Genomic DNA, 21,044 nt, shown 5'->3' on the forward strand with positions numbered 1-21,044 from the left:
ACTTGCACATTTAAAAATTGTGTCCATATTAGACGTCCACAGCTGCAGTCCACATCACAACTCCCCAGGAAAAGCACAGTTTGGAGAACAGACATGTTTGAAGAGGCGTCCAAAAAAACAGAACTCTGAATGCGATGGCGATGTTTGATGGAATGGACATGCATCCGGAAAAAAAATGTCTTTCGGAAAGAGATAATTACAAGGAAAGAAAGAAAAAAAAAAAAAGAGAGAGATCACATCTGCAATTATAAAGGCACGGGCCCAAAAAACAGAAAAACACGAAAAGCAACAACAGAAAAAGTGGATTCGGGAGTTGTTTTTTTTGGATGAGAACGACCTCCAGTGATTTCACCAGCACACGACAGGATTCAGGTACTCTCAAAGCTGCAGGATAGCTCCTCTATAGTAACTCCCATCTTGTGTGTTTGTCACCATCTGTATTAATAAACACAGGTTGACTGTGGGAATCAGGTGAGATTCTTCCAATAATACCAAACCAACGTCAGTGTTTGTTAACTTTTCATAGTTCATCTGTTTTTTTTCTCCCCTTTCTCTCACTTTAAATTGCTATGCTCGGCCTTTTAAGATGAATTTTTTATTTGAAAAGGAGACTTCAGTCACTGAAGCTAACTTATTAAGGCTATTCCTTGAATCTCAGAGACCATGCGTTGTGCACCTCTAAGGATGAGCTGCTCCGGGCTTGTCTTAATATCTTCTCTGCCCACTGGGATCAGAGTGAATGTGCGAGTGCACGTGGTCATCGGGGGATCTGACATTCATAAAAAGCACTTATGAAGTCTCTGCTGTAACTTAATATCTCAAGTGAAATAAAAAAGGCTAGAGCCAAAAGGCATTAACTTAAAGGTCAGCGAAGAAGGCGTTCCTCTAAGGCCTGTTTGGTCTGTGACATATTCTTGACGTCTTCAGCTGCATCGCTCTAATATAGAATTCTATCTTTTTCTAAGTCGTGTGACGTGTCGTGTGTGTTCTGTTGTGTCTATCTGCGAGACCTCCCGGTGTGACATCCGAGCTATTCTGCAACGTTGAAGTACACAGAGTCCTGCTTACACGAGGCGGTCGACTTAAACCTCACGGTCCAAACTCACAGACTTCTGCTGGATGCGCAAGAGCACACGTTTGGTGCAGCGGTCTACGCTGGCCGCCCACTTCCTGTCCGCCTCACGGTCCTCCTCCAAAAGACAACAGCGCTCAGCGCGGCTGAGGGTGACTGGCCGGACCAGCTGGGCCCAGTTCAGGTGACCGTACAGGCTCCGCTCCACCACATAGGTGATGTTCAGCTCACTGACTGCTGTTCGACCACGCAGCCTGCGGGAGGGGAACACCCAGCCTCCTCCGCCACTTCCGAAACCCTTTGATTTGGCTACATCACAGCGTGCGGGGGAGGAGGGGGTGACAGACAGTGGGGAGACGGGGGCCTTTGTGTTGCGTGAGCGCTGGTAAAGTAGGTGCTTGGTGGAGTAAGCGTAGTTGGGGTCGGGTTTCCGGTGTGTCCAGCTGCCATGGTGCCGGTTGGCAGGTTGGTGTTTGGGGCTGCTTTGTGGACCGTCATCCAGAGAGATCAGGAGGCGAGATTGGGAATGGGGTTTGGGACGAGGTTTAGTCAGGCCGTAATAGGCGTAGAGGGCCTCATTGTTACTTACCCCGTGGGAGATGGAGCTCAAGGCCTTCCGCATTTCGGCGTCAGTTGTGGAGCGCGACTGTTTCCCCTCGTCATCCAATCCACAGCCATCCAACTCTGAGAAGGAAGAGCCACTACCGCCGATACCAGAGACGGAACCTCCCAGGACCCCAGAGCCGACCGGGGTTCTCCTAGGGGGCCGTATGAGACCGTGGGTGCTGGAAGATTTACTGAAGCTCTTGACCAGCTTGTGACCAGACCAGGTGTCTAAGCTGCTGGAGGAAGGGGAGGTCGTCAGACTGTCTGTGTCTCCGTTGAGAGAGAGCTGATCCTGGGCGAGGGAGGGCAGAGAAACCTCCTGGGGCAAAGGGGGTTTCTTTAGGACCCCAGTGTACAGAGCTGTGTTGTCCTCACAGGTGGGAGGTCCTTCCAGATTCAGAAAATCTAAACAAGACAGAAAGATCAGCTTGTTTGTTACACAGCTAGATTTAAACATCACATTACATGCAGTCCCATGACCCATCTGTGGTTTTTCCTAAACCACAGCTCGCCAGGCCGACGTTTCAAAACACATTCTTTAAGTGTGAGTATCAGGCAAAACCCATGATAAAGAATTTGTTACGTTGACAAAAAATATCGACAAAAAACATCCTTCTAACACCGCTGTTATACACAGAGCACTCGGATGGAAAACAACAAAAATGCGTGAACAACACATGAACGTCAACTGACTGGTGTAAATAAAATGTGATCTAAGGTTTGTCAAAGTGTAGGACAATCAAAGGAATTGACAAATGAGGGGTTGCAAACCTTCAGAGCCATGCTTCTTGCCTTCTTCCACCTTGATGAGTTTTTTCCTGACCCGGCGCGTCGAGTTGACCAGTTTATGGAGCCGTTTGAACTTCACAGAGTCCTCAGATTGCTCATCATCTGACTGTTCACAAGACTAGAGGGAGAGAAAAAAGAGGGAGGGATGATATAATAAAAGGGACAGACAGTCCAACATTTGATTAAGAAAAAAGAAAAGAAAAAAACTATAATGACATGGATAAAAGCGGGGAAAGTTTTCTCCTTTAACAAGTCACAGAATCAGAAATATCAGTCATGCATGGTTTTGTCGGGAAGGGATTTCACATAAAAAGTCGTGAGGAAATCAAACACAAACGTTGACAAATGTGCTGTAAGAGTTCATAAAATGCAGTTATGTGGCAACAGATGGCAGCGTCGTTTAGAGTGGAGTCAAAGTTAGTGAGGTGAGAAGACGGTGGTGGTGGTGGTGGTGGTGCACTGCATCGTGTGCGCAGCTCATATTCACAATAAACAGACAACACACAGTGAAGTAAATGAACCAGTTTGGCTTGAAAAAAAAAACACACAGACAAAGAACGACACGGTGAATCAGTATTATGATAAATAATCTATGTAATGTTATGTTTCTCTCGGAAAGGAAACGAAAGGACGTGGTCGTATATTATGGGTGTCAGTCAGCATCTTCTCACTCTGCAAAGTGGTAGTGGAGTGATAAGGATGGAATAATGAAGTCTCACACAAGCATACAAGCCTTATAAAAGCATCTCCACACAAAGCTATACGCCTGCATGCACTTATTTTTTGCTATAGGCTCACTGCGATGACGAGCTGAGCTCTGGCGCGATGACCGTCTCTGGCTGCAGCCACTGTCATTATCATGCAGCTCAAACAACTTAATTTGTTCCTATTTTGCTATTGGTTTCCACAGCAACACTGCCTCTGGTTCCACAGTTGAGGTTGACTGCAGACCGTGCTTGCAGCAGAGGGACACAGGCACACATGCACGCTCAACATACACAGCACAAGACAGATCTGGGGTTTCCGGGGCTTAGCGCTCTGAGAGAACACAGTCTTTCCTGCAGAGTTCTGACCGCTGGCCTGGTTCAGAGGCGGCTGAACTGTGACTCAGTGGAGGAAAACAAAATCAACTCGTCTGCAAATTCTTAAACCGGACTAATTGATGCACATTGATTATTGAGCTTGGCATCGTGCAAGTCTTGTTCTATACGTGCAACTTTTAAACCCCCCGGCCCTGAGCTGTTGTAGGGTAGATCTATTCATGTGGAGTCTGACAATGTGCAGAACGGGCCTCTGAAAATCCATAAGTGCACTTTCCCTCTGCTCATTTTTCCCTGAAAAAATTCCCTCAAGTGAACCACACAACTGTGCCTGCTGCGGCATTTCCTTTCATTTCATTTCATTTTCTCTGGATATTTGAGTCTATTAGCTTCAAAGAATGAAGGGCAACGACAAATCTGTGTCCAAGAGGAGTCGTAAAAAAAAGTGACAGTCAACAACTTCTTTTTGTGAATTTTAAAAAGCACTACAGGAGGACAACACGGCTGACTTGGACATTTTATAGTTAAAGCCAATAATTTATTCTATTCAGCGTGTAATGGAAAGAAAGAGGCACAGAAGATGTTCAGGAGGTGACAATGACTTTATAGTTCTAACTCGACCGCGCGGAACGATATCCCAGCGAATGACCACATAAACAGGGCGACGGAGACACACAGGAAGGACCCAAACATACGAGGCCATGAATCTCACGGAGCTGAAAGGCTATCATCAAAAACATGGTCAATAAAACAATTCCAACACCATAATTACCATTTCACTACACAGACGACTTTAAGGATTGTTCCCAACAACTTGAGAGATGCACTTAAACTTAAAAAAAAAACAACAACAACAACAACTATAAACCAAAATTCTTGTGGTGAACACACCAACTCCTGTGCCACAGAAGTGGAAGCTGAACTTACCGCCTCAGTTTAACCAGCGGGGAATCACTTCCTTTGTTTCAACACGCAACAGGTTAGGCAAGAAAGGGGTGCAACAAATCCATAACGCGCCAGTTCCTTTCTCGTGCATACGCAAGATCCAGAATAACCCCTGTGCTCCTGTGCACATGCGGGCAAGATAGAGCGGCGGTTTGTTGCTCAGAGGAATGAAGGACTATTTTGGAGAGCCGCGTCGCACAGCCAGCAGAGAAAAGGCGTGTTGTGCGCGGAGAACAATCCCAGCATTTGAGCCCCTGTGACCCCGTCTTGGCCCCAACATCATTAATGGCCAGCTCTGGAATGTGGGCCCCGATCGCCAGAGGAAGACAGACTTCAGAAAGACAGCATCCGAAAAGAAAGAGAGAGAAAAAAAAGGGCACAGAGCAGCCACAGAATTGTATATGGCAGGCATGTCAGCTGCACATATGTATTCATATGTCTGCTTATAAAAGGAGGTCGCACACAGACACAAAACTGTTACTATTTGAATTTGGGAATGACCTAATTCAATTCACTTCTGTAGAGAGGGGCAGTGCGTGACACCAATAGGGGCCCCTGCAGACTAGAAAGATTTCCTGCAGTGGCCAATTTTGGAACACGGGTCAAGATGAGACACTCTCCTTTTCTGGCCCTGGGGTAAGTGCAAAGTCTTATCCTCTACTTCATCTCCCTTATTTCCTTTCTGCCTCCAGAGCGAGCAGTGAATCGCAGCCTCCAGAGCCACTCTGTGTGTTCCTCAACACAATACTCCATCAGTGACACTTTATACTCTGCCCCGTCTCTAACACTGGCCCCTTCCCCCCTCCCCCATCAATCAATTTTATCCTTGACAGGATTGAAGCACATCTGTCTAGAGACTGTCGGGTCAACTTTCCATTCACTTTAACTTGCATTCCAGTGCAAACTAAAGCGAGTTTGGGAGTAAAGGCAACGGAAACTAAAAGGAAAATAGTGTGTAGCTGGAAATAAGTAGCACATTGCAACATAGGAACATAGCAACGATACATGTGCAGTCCTTTATTTTCTGAGTGTGTTTGCAATTTCTGTGTTTTGATGAACTCATTTCCCGTGAAAAGTGGGTCAGTGTTTGAAACTGTATGACTGAATGCTTTTCCCCTATGATGCAACTCTGTGCAGAACTGATCAAAAGCCCCTCTGCCCACGGCTCAGGGGTAGAGGGAGTTGCCTCCTGTCGGCTGTGCTGAAACCATGTCGATAGTGATATGCTCAAAAAGACTGTACGTGTAAAGCAGCTTTACATCGTCATCAAGACTAGAAAAGTGCTATATGTATGTATATATGTATGTATATATATACATATATATATATATATATATATATATATATACATATATATATATATATATATATATATATATACACACATATTTATATATATTATTTATTAAGACCTGAATCTGTACCGACTGAGCCGAAAAAAAGCTCCAGCTCCACATCTCACAGAATCTGTGTAACAGAATCAGCTTCACACTATGAAATAAGCTCAAAGGTCTTGACTCGTTTAACGGTGACTGTAGAGATTTGGAGGCTCTTCAAAAATCAACACATTTTTGTCTCTAAAACGATGAATGGAAACGGACCCGATCTAAAATTCCATCAGCCCATTATTTAGTCACCACAACAGCCAATTATGACTTTGTTGAAGCACATTTTGAAAGTATTAACCTGATAACTAAAGAGGGAGCACCTGCAGTTCACAATGCACACGACACGGTGGAGAAAATGTACAGTACAGAGACCAAGGTGGATCTGTTGTAGTTTGGCCCATAAATAAAGACCAAAGAGAGAAGGAGAGAAAGGGAGGAGAGAAAAGGCAAGACAGGAGTCAAAAAGATTCATGCGTTGGCATGTGAACTGTTTAAATGTACAAGACATCGAGCCATGAGCAAAGAATATGAATGTATTCAACTTCCTGGTCAACAAGTGTCTAAAGAAGCTACATTTTCACCATTTTGGGAGGCAGCTTAACTACATATCATACGCAAACACAGAACTGGTGTTACGACAGTCCTCCAACCTCTCTCTCCTCCTCCTCCTCCTCCCTCCTCAGCAGCACCTGCAGCCTCACAGCAGGAGTCTGCTCTTCACCTCTACTTCATTTCCTCGTCTTTTATGAAATTTTGAATACACCGACAGCTCTTCTGCGTGCGTTTTCACATCGAGTAGTGCAGGAGCAGGTGGCGTTATTCACGAGCGAACTGCTGATACACCACTCTGAGTGGGGGGTTTGGAGTCATATTTTTAGACATGTCCAAAAAAGAAGACTAGAGAGCAAGTTTTCAGCCACCACTGTCAAACGTATATAATGTGTGAAGAAGAGAATCTCTGTATTTGCTTTACACTTGAATTTACCCTCATACTGTGCACACACACACAAATCAAAACAACAATACCCTCCTTCACAACCTCCTCAGCTGAAAGACAAAAATCAAACTCAAAGGTGAGATTGGTTGAGGTGAGAGCGTTACGAGAGGTAGAGTAAAGGGGGGACACCTGAGGGTTTTTTTGGGATGTCAGGTGACGGGGGTGGTGGTGGTGGTGGTGGTGTACTTACGTTGCAGTTCGAGGACTGGTTTAGATTGGGTGCACTTCCATCAGTCCACTCTGCAGTGTCAGTACTGCTGGACTGTTTGCTGCGCTCATACTCCTTCAGCTACGTGGAGAAGAAGAGTTTAGAGAGGGGGGCCACCAGCGCTTCTCGCCCCGCATGCTACATCTGTGCATGTCATAACACACAGCGCCGCATGGACACAGACAACACACAGAGAGAGACTCTACAGCGATGTAGTGGTACATTTAAAAAAAGTCAGCACTTCATTGTTTTGTTTTTTTTATTGTCGTTATCAATGTGCTCACAGTGGTGTTGTTGGGATAAAATAATCCTGCAAAACACTTTATTATGTGTGGTAATCTACTTCTAACGACATGCTATATCTCAGGGGGACTTATTAAGACTTTTGTCTTAAAGATTTATGTCTGCCCTTGTGAGCAGATATTAATCAGTGTTTAGGGCTGAAAAGCAGAGAATATGGCTATTGTGTTTCTACTCCACTACATCCCTGGACACATACAATATAACAATATATTGACGATGGAAAACCAAACACAACACGATGCTGTAGAGCAGGGATAACATATGCACCCTCCACATATGCTGATCATTGATTGGTTGGCGTGAGAGTCAATCACTGGAGCAAGAAACTGAAATCACAGATCAAGTGGGAAGGATAATTCAGATCTGACCAGTGCAGTCATACTACCCAAGGGCAAGACATTATAAAAGGAGAGTGACAGAAAAGAGGGAGGGAAGATAAAGAAAGAAAGAAAAACTTAATAATAATAAAGAAAAACTTAATAATAATAAAGAAAAACTGACTGGGAACAGTCAGGCCAAAAAAATTGTTTGGGAGAAATTGAAAGAAAAGCCAAATAATAATCCACCACATGATTCAAGAGAGGAAAAACCACAATGCACCAGCGAGTCACCCCGACAGATGGAGCTAGGGAGTTACCATGACAATCAACCCTGCAAGTATGAACTGAATAACACACCCACACAAACTCCAAATGCTCACACCCAAAAATCCCCCTGTGTGTTTGTGTGTGTTGGTGTGTGTTGGTGTGTGTGTGTCTGTGTGTGTGTCTGTGAGGACAATTCGGGGTTAAAATGAAGGGTTCTGCAGTTGGGTTAGTAAGAGTGAGTCATTTTAGTAAGCCAGTGCTAAACGGCGGTGATATGAGGCAGGCAGAGACAAAGCTAATCCAGGAGGAGGCGAAGGGATTTGAAGAGAGGCTTTGGATCAGCAGTCCTAAGGAGGAGTGGGAGTGGGCACTGGGAAAGAAGTTACACAAGCTGAGGCAGTGGGGGGGAGGGGAGGGGTTCGGTTGCGTTTCCTACCCGAGCCAGCGCTTCTTCTACAGTGATCATCTTCTCTTTCACCATCATCATCAGCTGGATCCGTTCTTCGTCACTCATCGTGATTTCGCTGGCCACGTAGCCGATGTCCTCTCCTGCCGGGCAAAGAGCGGAGAGTCAAATATGAAGTGGTGTCAACTCGTGTAGCAATAAAAGGAGTGCCACGCTAACCTTTAGAGGTCTGTCGCATCACGGGTTTATGCGGAGACTTGCGGAAGTTCTGCCAAAAAGATTTGTTTTTCTTCTTCTGGTCCCATTTGCCTGTGGGGAGGGAAGGATCAGTCAACAAACACTGTACACTGAGATTTACATTATATTGTATTGTGTCTAGACACAAAACAACAAGCTCAAAATGTTGCATATCTTTGCTAAGCAGGATCAATACATTTAGACTGAACCGAGGTAGTGATTTTTTTTTTTGCCAATATTGACACGTTTTCCTGTTGTTGGTCTCTTCCTATCAATTTTATGTTTTACTTTCACCTAAATAATCATTGGAGGACAAATAAAGACAGCCGATGACAAATTCATCTCAATTTACCTCCAGATCCATCTTCAGAGCTGGACTTGTGCAGTGGCATTCTAGACAAAAATGGTGAAAGGGAGACAAATTAATCAAAGAAAATTACAATTTTCATTCCTATTCTCAAACGTTTAAGTCAGCAGCATCTCTGTTCATCACCACATGAACAAAAGAGGAGAGTTTTGGAAGAGAGGTTGCACTGCAGTTTCTCTATTCACCACTTGGGGTCAGTGGTGGTACTTTAGAGTCAGGAATCCAGGCTCCTTAGGCTTGAGAGGGAAAGAAGAGAGGGAGAGGAGAGGAGAGGGTAAACTGCAATGTATTTAAGAGACTGCAAAGGGAGGAATCGACATGATGAAGAAAAAGGGGGTGGGCAACCACGTGAAAGTAAAGAGAGAGCGCATTGAGCTGAGGATGAGAAGAACAGAAGACAGAGAGAAGGGGAGAGGGAGGGCAGGAGGAGGAGAAACCACAGGGCAGACTCAGCCTGTTTGTGTTTCCACTTCCTTCCACAGGATAGACAGTCACGAGGAAAACCCAGAGAAGAGTGGGAGACGAGAGCATGAGCGAGAAAGAGGTGGAAAATAACTAAGTGAAAAAAAAAAGAATTAAAAACACACAGACACGTCTACACACCTTCCTAAATAACTGGAGCTAATGAGAAGAGAATGAATATCTAAAAGTCTTGCACACGTGAACTCGGCGTCGGATCGGAAAGTCGCGTGTCAGCAGCCTCGTCCTATTTTCATGCAACATAAGCGACATGTTAGGTTGTCGCTCTCCCTCGTTCATCTACTACACAACATGTGAAGTCACACAATGTAAATGGGAAGGAGAGTCAGCAGTTGAAACTATGAGAAATCCAAGACTCTGCTTTCAGATTGAGATATGTGCACTGACTAAAGAATAAAAGCTTCTACTTCACGGAAGGTCCTGCATTAAGAAGATCTTATTTCAAAAAAGACAAGTTTCTCACTCTTGTACCGTCTCACATTTGAAATCCAATTGCTCATGGGCACGGGCAGCTGCCAGTAAGCCAATGTGAAAATGTGTGATGGGTTCATCACAAGGTAAATGGGTCGCTTCACTCCCCAGTGGCTGCATGGGTGTCCGTATGTTTACTGTATATGTGCTCGGTATAATGGAGAATCGTCACGTGGCTTAAAGCCCGGCTGCCATAGCAACATAATGAGATGCTAATTGAATGGAAGCCTGTATGATTTGCCCCTCTGCTCACCCCAGATAGTCTAGGGCCAAAGCTAGGGACTCATTCAATAGAACCTTTTCAGTAGCAGCATTACGGCCCCCCATCATGCTCTATAAATTAACCTCCCATGCACTAACACACATCTGCACATTCACACACAAGTTTCAAGAGTCTGAAAGTCTGTCAGAGAGTGGGTCTGACCAGGCATTGTGTGGCGAGGCATCTTCATTGGTTTAACCTTAAATCTTTGGTGAGCCTTTCTATTTCACCCCTGCTCTCTGAGTCGGGGACATTTAACTGCTTTGATGTCATTAGCATAGGAACTTTGGCTCGCCATGTGTGCTATAGGTGAACGTAGTTGCGTTCGTCGGTGGATTTACTTCACTTGCGCGCTGATCACACTGAGATGTCAGTAAAGCATTAGTCATTTTCAAAAAAAAAAAAAAGAAAGATAAGCCGCGCATGCTGTCACAAGACGCTGTGCAACTGCAGAGATAGAAATAGAGAAGGGAGTTATACAGTAGTGTGCAATATTTTGGAAAATACACAGTTGTTGTAGATCATATCAAATGTATCACAAGTTCGACATAACTCATATCCTGTGTGTCTGTCCAGGAAGGATGATGGCAGTTTGTTTTCATCATGCTCAGCACAAATCAGGGCAATGCGCACATGTACAGTGGCTGCAGTGTGTTTGTGTTGCGTGGTCACAGGGTCGGCCACCTGGACCGGTGTGTGCTCGGTCGTTCTTGCTAGAAACAATAAAAGGCTGTGACCCTGTGTCGGCAGTGGTCACAGGAAGAGCAGGGCGGTGACCTTTTCAGGGGTCATGGAAGAGGTCAGAGGCAGGAGAATTGAAAATCACACCGTTTGCGCACGCATGTATTCGTTAGCGTGTATATATATTTTCAGTAGGGCAATTACAGCTGTGATATTTAACCACAAGCGGTAAATATGCTGACGCGGTACTTAAATATGCCTCCAACCCTTGCAGACACTGTTAGAGAGTCTGCTCAAGTGTGCACTTTCATCACGATCCATTCACAGCTACTGTTGTCCTGACTGATAAGCTTTCAGTCGCCTCTTCGCAACAATGCCCACCCATCAATTACCTTCCAAAAACAGGAAGCCTCCAGCAAGAAGCCTGTAGCCAACTCAGAAGACTCTGTCATCATTACTCGCATACCAGCGATTGTGGGAGCTGTGTCCAACTCCTGCCCATAAAGTGACAAGGAGACACATACACACACACACACAGGGGGTTGCAAAGCCCCAAGATGAAGTCTGAGCAATCTCCTCCGGGTTCTATTGTCACACAGAGAGGTGTGATGACGAGGGTGTCCGCATGTGTGCGTGTGAACCTTACGCATGAGGGAAAATGTGTGAGGAATTGAAACGGATGTGGTCTTATCTATCAGGTCGCCTATAAACCACTACCTGAAACCCATCTAGCACATTGCAAAGTGGACAATGGGGTCTGTAATGGAGTTGTGGGGTGAATGAGAAGAGAGGCAGTGACGGATGAACTGCAGAAAAGACGTTGTCCTCGAGCACAAGAACTTCTAAAATAAGGTTAATTGGATAAAGGTGATGCAAAGCGTCTCATACCCAACTTTAACATGTGAAACAAAAACTGCAGAAGAGGGCACGAAAACAACAGAGGTGTAAAGAAGGGTAAAAGTGGAACTGTTTCATTTAAGTCTGTACACTTATGAGAAAGGGGAAGGCAGACAGAGGGGAAAAAACAGGAGTGACAGGAAGGAGAGAGAGAGAGAATAGTTCAGTTCTGGGCTCGTTCTTTTTCTTTTTGGCTCTCACTCAAACAGCAGAGAGACGTCATTCCAAATCTGACATCTGGTTCCCATCATCCTCAGTATTTGCCTGTGCAACATACAGCAGACATCCATAGGAGAAGATATCACGGCTGTGGTATGCACTTCCTCTGCCGCACGTGCTCGTCACATGAACATGAGAATTCCGCACGCGGGGGTGGGGTGGGGGGGTCCCGGCAAATGCAGACCATAAAAATGTTCTGTCATGCCGACATTTATCAAGTCCTTGGTCCTGACACACATGGTGTTGAGGTTATATTTGGGCAAATACTATTAAGCACAAACCCTGACTTTGAGTTTGGGAATTGTGAGCTAACACTTGGCGTTTCCACTTATAACACATTATATTTTATGCACAATGTGCAAAAAGGTAGAACACACACTCTGTGCTGCAGGAACCCCACCCATGCCCAGCTCCATCCTGCTCTTTCATTCATGCGTCTTTGCTGTAATTGTGTGACGATCACCCCCACACTCAGTCTCGCCCTCTCCTCTGCTGGACACAAAGGCAGGAAGGAAGCAAGCATGGACGGCCCAGAGAGGGGACAACTGCCGCTGCACTGAGTGGGTCAGCTCGAGGAAGCGGTCAGTGGCTTTCCTTTCATCACAGCGGGGATAAGAGTGAGGGATTTGGGGAGAGCGATCGCTGGTGATGTGTGTTACATGTGGGAATGCTTGGGGTCGATTTCCTGCAGAATCCCATAAAACTTCCATCTATGTCATTACAGTCATCGCTCTGTTGTCTAAACTGCTGACCTTAGCTTCGTACATGAGAATCTTACCCTTCATAAGACGGGTTTTAATATTATTGTTTAGGCTCTTTTTATGTCGTTTTAGAATTTTGGTTAACATATATATGTTCCTAATCTCTTTGAATATTTACTAATTCAATATAATAATGTCCAAGGCCAGTCACAAGTGAACCTAACTACACTTCAGCACACTTGTCTAAAAACTTAGAGGTTTCCACCTGACGAGGTGACCTCTGCACCCACTGAGTGAACTTTTGTGCAAGTGTCACAGATCCATCCGTCATGTGACCTGCATCTGGATAGAGGGAGTATTTCCACTCGCCTCTCTCCATCTTTAGCTACAGACATAAAGAAAAGGCCTAAGTGTGATCCATGTGTTCGTGTGCGAGCGCGTTCACGTCTGATGAGATCCAGACGCGGGGCGGTGCTGCACATTGTTTTGACATGGAACAGAAACACGTTTCAATCTGAGCATATATCACGGTTCCACACTTGCTGTGGTCATGTTACAGTCATAATTTAAATTAAAAAAGAGAAAAGAAGCGTACTTTCTGTCTGTTTCTGGAGTCGACACCTCACTGCTGAAGCCTAATGATTCCTGAGGAGAGAGAGAGAAAAGAAGACAGGTGTTAGACCGAAAAGACCCTTGCAGTAAAGCTGCTTTAATGTCGTTGTAAGTGCTTTGTGAGGATTCTATTTCTGCTTACCTGGATTTCATTACGAAGCTGCAGAGAGGAGCCGCTTGGGTCCTGTTTCTCCTGGGGGGGAAAAGGAAGAAGCAGAGAAAGAGAAGAAAGGAGGTCAGGTGTCAGTGTCAGAGGTTGACGTATGAATCATAAGCACAAATTAGAGACGTGTCGAAAGGTAAAACGAGTTTTTGCATATGGAGAGGAAATGTCAGGTGACGAGAGAAACTGTGGATGGCGTGTTCAACCGTGCATACATGTGGGAGAGACTTTCTCTGAAGGGAGGTTCATGTAGACACACCTGCATAACATAACAACAAACATGACCGTGTGTGTGTGTGTGTGTGTGTGTGTGTGTGTGTGTGCGTGCGTACAACTCAACAAGTCAAGTCTTGCTTCGGGTACAAAGAACCTGCAGTACTTGTTTTAATGGTTATAGGACACCAATGGGCGGTGGCACAGCACAGTCAACGTCTTGGCTTCCTAAACAAAGCGTGACAAAAGCACTCACGCCACTCGCTCCACAAATTCCACAGTGTTTAAAGTGTGACGTGAGCGAGCACCTCCCTCGACAAAAGGTAACACCTGCTGGTTTGGATCAGATGTTTGGACTTTAAGAAGACAATATGTGACATTTGATGAAATGAGATGGTAGCACACATGAGCAGACAGGCTTACGGGACACATGTTTGAGAGGCAGACTACTCAAATGACTGTGCTACAGAAAAACAACCTCTCTGTCTGCGTCAGGGCTGTTTTCTCGGTTACACGAGGCCGCCGCTTGTTTACCGTGTGTCGCGTCTAAACCTGGTGTCTTCATCATGGCAGATCCAGACACAGATGTGCCTAAAACCAAACGGGACTGCAGAATCACAACAAGTCTGCAACTTACATTTCTGTTCAGGTAATCCATGGTAAGATATGATGTGATTTGAAATAGCTTTGAGTGTGCTTTTTAAATAAAAATGTCATCTGACACTCTGACTATAGACGTGAGAATGTTGGGATTCAAAAAAGTTCAAGTGAATGTGAACACAAGGCCCCAGGGAAGCATAGTGATGGCTGCTGGGTGACGTCCTACCTAAAACCACTAAATTGGCCATGACGTTGCCACAAAGAAAAGGCCAATGGAATCTGGAGTTTCCCCAAACAGAAAGCATGAAAATAGATATTAGATAGCAGGACAACAGTCACAGGAAGCTGGATGAATTATACTTCCTTCACTCGGTCTGTTCATGCTTCCTAATCAGAGTGACCTACGGTTTAACCTTTTTATTCTTCTTGGACTGACCTTTGGGGAAAGGGAGAGAATTCCATCCACACCCTCACACACTCATCATGAGTAATATTTAAAGGACTTAGTCAGAGGTGACGTGCCCTCCTTTAAGAGCTCTTTAAGAGCCTGTGGCCTCTGGGTCACATATAAGCAGAAGACCTTAAGTGCTGTGGTGGCTTCAGATATTAGCCTACACTTATCTGTAATCAACTGAGGACAGGGTGTGATGTTCCTGACCCAGTCTGGCTTTAAAGGAATACTTGCATTTAGCTCTGTATTACTAGAATAGCTGTAGTATTAGTTGAGAAATATCTTCATTCTTTTCTTTGTTACGTGCCCACCAGTGACAGTCCCGTTAGCATAGCTGTTAGCAAAGATGGCGGACACTGTTTACATTCTGGGAATGAGGTCCCGTCCCCCTACGAGTGGTTGTAAAAAGTGCAGAATTAGCGTTGCAGTTTCAAGCCTCGGACAAAATAAAAAAAGAAGAATAAAGATATTTCTTGAGTCAGGGAAAACTGACTTCAAAAATACTACTATTTTACTGCTAATACTCAGTGAAGTATTCCTTTAACTTTGAAGTTCACTGCAACATTCGCCTGTTTGTCCACCTGCTGTCTGTTACAGTGATCAAGCGGGCACAGGCAAAGGTCCGGAAGTGTTTTGGAGTCGGAAACAACTCGTCTGCCCATGGGAGCGCAGGGATTCCCATAAGTCGGAGAGCAGGTACACGTTTAGAGCGGTCATGAAAAACGGCTACCAGACATACATAGACGGTGCTCGGTCTCGTTCTACACGTCAGGCTGTGCGCTAGGAAAATCTGGGACAGGGCTGTATGCCTTTTGTTTTGCGTAGGCAGAGCTTATGTGAGACAAAGAAAGGACACATATATCCTTTGAACACGCACAAGTCTGACAGCCAGCTCTGTTTTAACAACAGAATTGTGCAGCATAATGTGGGCGTGCTCAGGAAAAAAAAAAAGTCACAATACTTTCACACAGTGGCAGATTGGTTCTGCTATCAGATCCTCTTTGATGGCTGCTCCAGACTGCAGTGATGGGGAGATTTATATCAGGCTTGGCAGTGGGTAAAATGTTGACAAAATTATTCTGAAACTCACTGTCAGCTCAGGAAGACACACACACACACACACACACACACACACAAAATATGCAGGCAGACATGGACAAACATGTCACCAAAAAGGTAAACCTAGACACATCTCCGAACCAAGGAGCGCGCGCACACACACACACACAGCTCGCCTCCACCTCCACAGATATATAGCCTGCAGCAGGCAGAGACACAAAGCAGCTCTGTGTTCCTCCTTCTACTCCTAGCTTCCCCTAACTCTGTGCTGTCACTATCTCTGAGTGTGATGGCAAAAAAATAAAATAAACCCATCATCATCCTCATCAGTGTGTGAGGAAATCAAAAATCAAAACCTACATTCTGTTTGTTTTTTACTGCAGATGTGTGGGATGAATTTGTCACACAATTCTGTGTAAAACCATCCCTGAATAAACTCCAAGCTTCACTAAGACTTTGACATCCACTGATGAAGAAGCAAAAGAGAATGGTAGAGGAGATGACAGTATTACTGGCCCAGATTCTGAAAGAGAATATCAAATTAACACAGATTTTTCAGTGTGTGTGTATGTGTGGGAACCTTGGTTCTCACAACACACTCCCAGAGGGGCTATGCTATCCTTTACGTGAACTTGCCAGCATCAGCATGAGATACTGCCCTACTTACCCCGGATTGGCACATATGCGTGTGTGTATGTGAGTTCCCTACAGATTTCCAATCGGTTTGGAGCGCTCAAACCGCCCTGTGTGCATGATGGAGACACTCTTGATAGTTTAAGTGTGACTGAACTGAGTTAAAATAAAAAAAATAGAGAAGTCAGTAAGGAAGCCTTGAGAGAGTGCTTTGGCTAATGAGGATCACGATGCGGGCCGACGGGGAAACTAATAACTGAGACAACTCAGCCCACACAAACACAAACACACACGAGAATGACTGCAATTCCAATGACCCCATTGTTTCCCATCGTTAACCCAGAAACTACAACTAAATTCTGTTTTGCTGCCGCAGAAGCAGATTCTGTTCATGAGAGGATAAGGACAGGAATACAGTAGAGTGTTAAATAGCAGCAGTTATATATAAACACAACTGTAGGGCCCACCAAGGACATGAGATCCCACAGTGGGACGTTGGTGGCTGCCAACTTCAGAGGCAAAACGAGGCACATATGTGGCAAAATCAGAGAGCAGGTGGCAGAAGTGAATGTGAGCCAACTGGTCTGATTGAATGAAACTGGCTGGGCGAGTACGAGGTGGCACTGCCTTAAGGTAACTGTAAAATCACGCTAGCAGTGTGACCAGTATGGCATGGTGAAAGCCTGAAGAACAAGATCTCATGGCAAGATCTACACAAACACACACACTAAGACAAAGGCAGGAAGCTGCTCCATGTTTCAAGCAATTTATGAGAAACAGAAAACCATCAGCACACTCAAGACCAACTCTGTTCACTTCCTTTTCAGACAATTTCAGAGTGTGTGTGTGTGTGTGTGTTTGCATATTTGCAGCATAGCGGGTCTGTGTGTGTATACATTCCTGAGCTCCATGGATCATTATTGTTTTGGTATTCAAAGACAAATACCATAGTTATTGCAAATTCCAGTGACAGTCACGACCCAAATAATACAGTACAATTATAAATATACAACTTGCTTTCCGCAAAGGATAAGCCAAAAAAATGGAGCTATACCAACATGAATGGCGACTAATCCAGAACTCCCTGGAAGAAGAGATCTTGTATCTCAGTGGGACCTTCCTGGCTAAATAAAGGATAAATAAATACATTAAATTAACTCATCTCTCAGCAACAAAGACTGTCGTTTCACCACGTTGACCTGTGAGGTTTCTAGAAACCCTAAAAGGCAGAAAGGACAAATAAGCACATTTCACAGCAGAGCATGTCTTTCATCCATGCTGTAGTTTTAACCCAGATCTTCATGGGGGCATTAACACATTAACCACACACAGTTTCCTCACCTCGCGGTAAAACAAAAAAATAAAAGTCTTTACTTGAGTCTTGACCCAACTGTTGGGATACTCAGCTTGAAAACCGTAACAAAGCATTCCAGAGGTTATCATATCAATGTGACACCAGCTGAGGCTTTTTTTTTTCTGCCTGTCAAAAGTATTTCAATTATGAAGTCAACAATGAGACCAGCGACTGATGGGATTTTGGCCGAAGCCTGAAATACATCAACAGAGATACAGTTACAATGTGTCACAGTTAAAATGTGCTCTGTTTAGGTTCATCTTGTGACCACAAATTCCAAAATGACCCATATTATCTACATTCAAAGTACTTTATCTATTCAATCAAACAGGTTAGAAAGAGATGCTGAAATCTAGATGGATGTTTACCCCCTTCTGTAATAAAGACAGTCGAAGTGACATTAAACAACAAGTGGTTGCAGAAGTGAAAAAAAGAGCTCTAAAAACAAGAAACGACAAACAAAATGTAAGTGCAGAGTGTTCAAATCAGTACAATATACTGTAATGAGTTTTCTTTAAAGATGAAATATAAAAGCTATAAAGATTCACTCCACCTATTCCAATTCACAAGATGGGATATTTTAAGAATAGAATGAACCACAGGCACAAAATAACTACACCTGAAAGGCAAAAGTGAACAAAATCATGTGGTTTTTTTTCTGTGAAAGACCACACTCACAAACAAGTTGTATAAATTGTTGAACGCTTAGAAGACTAAAAGATAATATACTTGACTGTACAAATTACATTGACAGTAATCTCACCATCATACAAAAGAAACCTGCTTAAAGAGTGAATCTGGAATTCATAGCTCAGGCTATAATGTAATCCTTACTCTGACATTCAAAACTTCCTGTCACTTACAAAAACAAGCTTAATGCATCACTAAATCAGCATGCCAGTGAGAGTCATCCAAGCATTTGCTGCCTACCGAAGTGCTGGGAAAACCGTCCATGGCAGCGCTAATCCATAGGTCACATTCCCAAAGGAGGATGTTTTTACAACCTCTTGTGTCCCTGCTACACATCAGAACTAATCTGAAGATGCATAGAACTAACCCGGCGAGTCAGACCAAACAGGAAGAGGGCTGTGTGTCACTAAAATGTTTAGTGACACAAATTTGTGTTAAAATCTCTATGTTGCAAGGACATATCTCAGGAAAACAGGACCAACAAAAACCAAAAGAAAAGAAAAACTATGAAACAGAAACAAATGAGTACACTTGAGATGCGAGCATGAGAGTCAATTCGAGAATGTTTTGGAGAACAGGATGTTAAACAAGTGGGCTTCTCCTTTCTCTCTGGTGCCACCAAATCTGACTACTGCTACACTACAGAGAACGGGGGTTTTCTTGTGGGACTTTTGCAAAATCAAATCTCAAAATGTGTTCTTAGCATACAAAGTTCTGTGCTTGAATCTGAAACTCCTAAACCGGCCTTGGTAACTTCCCATAATACGGCACTGGTTTTGCTTTTGTCCAGAATCGCTTTTATGCTAACCATAGTGTTTTGAGATTAAAAGTCAAATCTGCTTTGAATTCTGTAAGCCTTAGACTAGATTTTATCTGGGGGAAAAAAAAGAACTGACGTATGGATTTTTATAGAGATGAAAAAATAATACAATGACCGGAGGGGAGTTAGGACCTGTGAGGACCTGATTGCTCTACCGCCAACCTGTACCCTTTACCAAGAGAGTCCCTATAGGCCATTTCCTTCAGGAGTGCCACTTGCGAAGTCTTCCCATTAACATGGCTCTTGGACTTTGTGACTTTCCATTTGCTATCGGCACTGAGGAAGACAGCTGCATGACTCTGGCCTGTGGCCACTGTTTTCTGGACACACTTCACAACTTTCAATTGTCACTGGCACACTCTTCCTGACTGGGTGTCCGTATTCTTAGCTCATCTGAGCCTCTTGTGTTGTGCCCGTCTCGCACCCCGTCTCCTATTCCATACTCATTTCACAATGCATTTCACATTTGTTGCTCCAGTGTTGCACACACTGTTCCACAGCCTTTTGAGACGAACTGTGTCTGGTCTGGCTGGAAAAACAAAGCTGAAAATGCAATCACAAAGATTGCTCAAGAGAAAGAATCTGCCCGTGGGTGACAAGGCTGCTGCGGACTTCAATATTCCCCCAAATCCTAATATAAGAAAAGGACTGCACCAAAATGCAGGACAAAGTTCACTTCACATAGTGTGGGTTGATTCAATAAGGTGTTGTCTGACCCATATTCCTTCCTTCATGTTTTTTTTCCACTCCTCTCCTACATTTTGGTGCCAAACGTTGCAAAGTCGCAGGACAGCTGCAGGCTCTCGCATATACCCTACTCCTCCTCCTCCTCGTTTCGTCTTCCTCTGCTCACATCCTTATCCTCCTCCTGTCCTACGCTTAAGGCTCAGGGCCCAGTCAGCTCTTTTTTCTCTCTTCTTCTTTGTGGGCTACAACATTTGTCCCGATTGCTTCCTCTTCCCGTGCTTTATCTCCTCAGGATGGACCATCCCAAAACTAATGTGATGAGAGACGCGTCTTTAATATCCCTTATCATCGTCAGTTTGGCTTAAAGTAGCGGTCGACGGCAATGAACACATAACAGAAGAAAGAGAGACAAAGTAATAAATACAGAGACATTACAAATTAAGTGGGAGTCATTAATGAAGACTATGGCCATGGACAGAATAATTTAACTTATGACAAGATGTAAAATACTTTGTTTTATGCCGTCCCTCTCCTGGAAGCTGTGAGAACAGGATGTCTGTCTGCAGTCATTAAAAGAAAGAGCACAATAAATCTGCTTTCCATCCAAGCTATACCTCGCAACCAAAACCATATGGATGTCTTCAAGGAAACCAGGGCCCCACCATTCTAAACTGGGAAACCAGTAATGACAAACAAAAATAGTGCATATATCAGCAGAGACAATTTGGGCGACGGCTAAAAAAAGCAAAGCTGAGGCAACGTGATATCAATGAGAACAAAATGCGTGGAGGGAGAAGGGAGTCAGGATTATTTTTGGGCAATACTGTTGTGTTTGTGACACTTCACTTCCTTATTTTTTACCTAAAATTTTGATTTCGAGGAGAAGTGACCAAAACCTGAATCAGCAAAAAAGAAAATAGGTTTTCTTGTGTGTGTGTTATTTTTTAGCTCATATTGTGTGTTATCACACTTCAAACTCCTCAAATTCACCATGAATAAGTCATATGAAGTTAGCACAATGGACCGCAGCTCCATGGGATTGTGTGTGGAAACCAGTGTGCTACACGGAGCTCGGGCCTCTGTCGCAGCACCAGCAGCATTCCTTC

General features: G+C 44.2%; 1 protein-coding gene across 1 annotated transcript in view; it reads right to left on the minus strand.

Annotated features, from left to right (window-relative positions):
• sash1a (SAM and SH3 domain containing 1a) overlaps positions 1–21,044 on the minus strand; it is a 139,057-nt gene that overhangs the window by 6,495 nt on the left and 111,518 nt on the right. Inside the window, exons 3-10 of the mRNA XM_044049808.1 lie at positions 13,411–13,461; positions 13,252–13,301; positions 8,931–8,971; positions 8,561–8,650; positions 8,372–8,484; positions 7,028–7,126; positions 2,450–2,585; positions 1,107–2,083 (exon numbers count right to left, since the gene is read on the minus strand). Coding sequence (XP_043905743.1) covers positions 1,107–2,083; positions 2,450–2,585; positions 7,028–7,126; positions 8,372–8,484; positions 8,561–8,650; positions 8,931–8,971; positions 13,252–13,301; positions 13,411–13,461 — 1,557 coding nt within the window. The remainder of the gene's footprint in view (positions 1–1,106; positions 2,084–2,449; positions 2,586–7,027; positions 7,127–8,371; positions 8,485–8,560; positions 8,651–8,930; positions 8,972–13,251; positions 13,302–13,410; positions 13,462–21,044) is intronic.

Source organism: Solea senegalensis, linkage group LG17, assembly GCF_019176455.1.
Source record: "Solea senegalensis isolate Sse05_10M linkage group LG17, IFAPA_SoseM_1, whole genome shotgun sequence".
NCBI classification, from domain to species: domain Eukaryota; kingdom Metazoa; phylum Chordata; class Actinopteri; order Pleuronectiformes; family Soleidae; genus Solea; species Solea senegalensis.